The sequence below is a fragment of the Neoarius graeffei genome, chromosome 18 (assembly GCF_027579695.1).
Source record: "Neoarius graeffei isolate fNeoGra1 chromosome 18, fNeoGra1.pri, whole genome shotgun sequence".
Lineage (NCBI taxonomy): Eukaryota > Metazoa > Chordata > Actinopteri > Siluriformes > Ariidae > Neoarius > Neoarius graeffei.
This window is the reverse complement of record NC_083586.1, coordinates 21,708,675-21,713,699: the sequence shown is the minus strand read 5'-3', so window position 1 is coordinate 21,713,699 and position 5,025 is coordinate 21,708,675. Positions and strand designations below refer to the sequence as shown.

The 5,025-nt window shown below is 39.4% G+C and overlaps 1 protein-coding gene across 1 annotated transcript; it reads right to left on the bottom strand.

Moving 5' to 3' along the window:
• Nucleotides 1–844: 844 nt before the first annotated feature.
• On the bottom strand, nt 845–4,704 carry LOC132866653 (collagen alpha-1(X) chain-like). Its single transcript, XM_060899439.1, has 3 exons — nt 4,554–4,704; nt 2,922–3,056; nt 845–1,071 (listed from the first exon to the last, which is right to left on the bottom strand). Exons 1-3 carry the CDS (start codon nt 4,702–4,704, stop codon nt 845–847), a joined length of 513 nt encoding a protein of 170 aa, XP_060755422.1.
• Nucleotides 4,705–5,025: the final 321 nt, after the last annotated feature.

Sequence of the window (5,025 nt, the reverse complement as noted above, 5' to 3'; positions counted from 1 at the left end):
CTCGTGGCTTTGGGTATTTGCATATTTATAATCTTCTATGGGCGGCATGGGGTAGCACTGTCGCCTCACAGCAAGAAGGTCTGGGTTCGAGCCCCATGGCCGGCGAGGGCCTTTCTGTGCGGAGTTTGCATGTTCTCCCCGTGTCCGCGTGGGTTTCCTCTGGGTGCGCTGGTTTCCCCCACAGTCCAAAGACATGCAGGTTAGGTTAACTGGTGACTCTAAATTGACCGTAGGTGTGAATGTGAGTGTGAATGGTTGTCTGTGTTTTGGGCCTGTGATGACCTGGCGACTTGTCCAGGGTGTACCCCGCCTTTCGCCCGTAGTCAGCTGGGATAGGCTCCAGCTTGCCTGCGACCCTGTAGAACAGGATAAAGCGGCTAGAGATAATGAGATGAGATGAGATATTCTATTATTTACGACCAACAATTTAATGTCTAATTGTGTCTGTATGTTAATGCACAGATATAGTACACAAACATTTTTTATATCCACAGTGACTCATTCTAGTCTTCTCCTTACTGGCTACTGGACTTTAAGTTTTATGAACATTTTTCTTTAGCTTTATTAATAAACTCTAGTTTTGCCTTTGCACTTTCCCCCCATCACATGCCACAATTTTTTTCATAAAAACCCAATAAACAAACATCAGTGTAAAAATCTATCTCGTTTCACTCACTATTACATCTGATTTGCTTAACTGTTGGTTATGAAGGCGTTTTTGTATTGCACAACACTCCGAATGAAATTCCTACATACGGCATCCCAATCACTGCCCATTAGCAGAGCATCACAGGCCACAATTTCACAGAGGGAAAAGTAAAAATCCTCCAAAACTGGTGTAGCCTCATGGACCATCAAAAACCCAAGTCTTATCCCAAAGCTCTGTGTATATCTGATCTCCTTTTTCTAGAGTTAACAAAATCCTATTGCCATTAGTGACGGGCTCGTAGGAAAACACCAAACAATGAAGACTTCCGTTTTTATACGGACTGACGGCCATTTTGGTGCCGACGTGACAGTGAGCATAGAACCGGAAATAGTAAACTCCTTTCACCGGTGCTGTGAAAATCCCTGAAATATGGAAGAAGGACAGTTTTGGAAATTTGAAGAAAGAGTCTGTGAAAAAAAAAACCCCAGAATATTCTTAAACTTAAAATGAAGTTTGTGCCAAGAATCATTTGTCGAAAAAACTATGCCAGTAACAAATGAATCACTTAAAAATATTAAAAGTAATATCTATCTATCTATCTATCTATCTATCTATCTATCTATCTATCTATCTATCTATGATTCTTTAGTACATACAGTGCTGCTTGAAAGTTTGTGAACCCTTTAGAATTTTCTACATTTCTGCATAAATATGACCTAAAACATCATCAGATTTTCACACAAGTCCTAAAAGTAGATAAAGAGAACCCAGTTAAACAAATGAGACAAAAATATTATATTTGGTCATTTATTTATTGAGGAAAATGATCCAATATTACATATCTGTGAGTGGCAAAAGTATGTGAACCTCTAGGATTAGCAGTTAATTTGAAGGTAAAATTAGAGTCAGGTGTTTGTCATCCCATTGATTGAAATCAGGTGTGAGTGGGCACCCTGTTTTATTTAAAGAACAGGGATCTATCAAAGTCTGATCTTCACAACACATGTTTGTGGAAGTGTATCATGGCACGAACAAAGGAGATTTCTGAGGAGCTCAAAAAAATTATTGTTGATGCTTATCAGGCTGGAAAAGGTTACAGAACCATCTCTAAAGAGTTTGGACTCCATCAAGCCACAGTCAGACAGATTGTGTACAAATGGAGGAAATTCAAGACCATTTTTACCCTCCCTAGGAGTGGTCGACCAACAAAGATCACTCCAAGAGCAAGGCGTGTAATAGTTGGCGAGGTCACAAAGGACCCCAAGGTAACTTCTAAGCAACTGAAGGCCTCTCTCACATTGGCTAATATTAATGTTCATGAGTCCACCATCAGGAGAACACTGAACAACAATGGTGTGAATGGCAGAGTTGTAAGGATAAAGCCACTGCTCTCCAAAAAGAACAGTGCTTCTCATCTGCAGTTTGCCAAAGATCATGTGGACAAGCCAGAAGGTTATTGGAATAATGTTTTGTGGATGGATGAGACCAAAATAGAACTTTCTAGTTTAAATGAGAAGCATTGTGTTTGGAGAAAGGAAAACACTGCACTCCAGCATAAGAACCTTATCCCATCTGTGAAACATGGTGGTGGTAGTATCATGGTTTGGGCCTGTTTTGCTGCATCTGGGCCAGGATGGCTTGCCGTCATTGATGGAGCAATTAATTCTGAATTATACCAGCGAATTCTAAAGGAAAATGTCAGGGCATCTGTCCATGAACTGAATCTCAAGAGAAGGTGGGTCATGCAGCAAGACAACGACCCTAAGCACACAAGTCATTCTACCAAAGAATGGTTAAAGAAGAATAAAGTTAATGTTTTGGAATGGCCAAGTCAAAGTCCTGACCTTAATCCAGTCGAAATGTTGTGGAAGAACCTGAAGCGAGCAGTTCAAGTGAGGAAACCCACCAACTTCCCAGAGTTGAAGCTGTTCTGTACGGAGGAATGGGCTAAAATTCCTCCAAGCCGGTGTGCAGGACTGATCAACAGTTACCGGAAACGTTTAGCTGCAGTTATTGCTGCACAAGGGGGTCACACCAGATACTGAAAGCAAAGGTTCACATACTTTTGCCACTCACAGATATGTAATATTGGATCATTTTCCTCAATAAATAAATGACCAAGTATAAAATTTGTGTCTCGTTTGTTTAACTGGGTTCTCTTTATCTACTTTTAGGACTTGTGTGAAAATCTGATGATGTTTTAGGTCATATTTATGCAGAAATATAGAAAATTCTAAAGGGTTCACAAACTTTCAAGCACCACTGTATTTACCTGTATCTGAGTTATAGCCATTTTCAATGTTAGTGAAAACTTTTTTGTAGATTAATGGGGATGACACAGAAACATAAGTTCCGGTATGTCCCTTTCCAGAAGCTAAAAGCGATGCTGAAAAGGTGACCTTCCTGACTATAAAAACACAACAGATTTGTTCCAACAAAGTATTGACAAACCCAATTCCAAAGAGTTGGGATGCTGGGTAAACTGTAAATAAAAAGAAGAAGACAATAATTTGCAAATCATGGAAACCCTATAGTTCATTGAAAATAGTACAAAGACAACATATCAAATGTTGAACCTGAGAAATTTTATTGTTTTTTGAAAAATATCTACTTATTTTGAATTTGATGTAGGCAACACGTTTCAGAAAAGTTGGGACAGGGGCATGTTTACCACTGTGTTGCATCACCTCTACTTTTAACAACCCTCTGTAAACATTTGGGAAATGAGGAGACCACTTGTTGTAGTTTTGAAAGAGAAATGTTGTCCCATTCTTGCCTGAAATTGCTCAGTTGCTCAACAGTTTGGGGTCGCCTTTGTTGTATTTTGCGCTTCTTAATGCATCAAATCTTTTAAATGTGAGACAGATCTGGACTGCAAGCAGGCCAGTTTAGCACCCGGACTCTTTTACTACGGAGCCATGCAGTTTCAATATGTGTAGAAAGCGGTTTGGCATTGTCTTGCTGAAAGAAGGAAGGCCTTCCTTGAAAAAGATTTTGTCTGGATGGCAGCATATTGCTCTGAAACATGTATATATCATTCAGCATTAATGATGCCTTCCCAGATGTACAAGCTTCCCATGTCATGTGGACTAATGCACCCTCATACCATCACAGATGCTGGCTTTAGAACTGTGCACTGATAACAAGCCAGATGGTCGCTCTACTCTTTAGCCTGGAGGACGTGGTGTCCATGATTTCTAAAAAGAATTTCTACTTTTGATTCATCAGACCTCGGGACAATTTTCTACTTTGCCTCAGTCCATCATAAAAGAGCTCTGAATATTGTTTATATCTGGTTTTAACTTGCATTTGTGGATGCAGTAATGAACTGTTTTTCATAGACGATGGTTTTCTGAAGTGTTCCTGAGCCCATACAGTGATTTCTACGAAAGACATGTGTCTGCTTTTAATGCAGTGTCATCTGAGGGCCTGAAGATCACAGGCATCCAGTGTCAGTTTCCAGCCTTGTCTCTTGCATGCAGAGATTTCTCCAGATTCTCTGAATCTTTTAATGATATTATGTACCATAGATGATGTGATCCCCAAATTGTTTGCAATTTTACATTGAGGAATGTTATTCTTAAATTGTTGCACTGTTTGCCCACGCAGTCTTTCACAGAGCAGTGAACCCCTCCCCATCTTTACTTCTGAGAGACTCCGCCTTTCTGGGATGCTCTTTTTATACCCTATCATGTTACTGACCTGTTGCCAATTAAACAAATTAGTTTTTTTTAAGCATTACACAACATTTTCAGTCTTTTGTTGCCCCGTCCCAACTTTTCTGAAGCATGTTGCTGACATCAAATTCAAAATGTAATTTTATAATTGCATTATAAAATAATGTAATTAATTCCAGCATACTTGTTTGATCTAAATTAACATAGCAAAAGAATAAGACCTGTACCTCCATTTTCACTCCTCAGCTCCTCCAGTTTTGAGATTAGCTCAATCACCAAGCTGTTTTGTCTCTGCACCATGTCCTCCGTCATACTCAGTCTTTGTTCCAGGTTCTTCATTTTTCCAATTTCATGAAGAATAGTCACGTTGGGTGCCATAACATCCTGCGTTTGAACACACCATGCGCAAAGCAGCAAAACTAATTGGGCGATATTCAGCATGCTCGATTTAAAGGTAGACTGCCTTTCAGATTTTTCAAGTTTAGGTCATAAAAATAATTTTCCCTAACACCTAATTATTTTTGTTTAGTGGACCAAAAGCTACTGAATTCGAATCACAGACTTCCAATTTTATTAGTTTTTTTTATTTTTACTAGAACAGTTAATATATTTAGGGCCATGTGGCCCTAAATTCTCTATTTTTTCCTGCTTTACCGTTACCCAATACAAGATACCACATCATGCATCACGTGGTGGGCT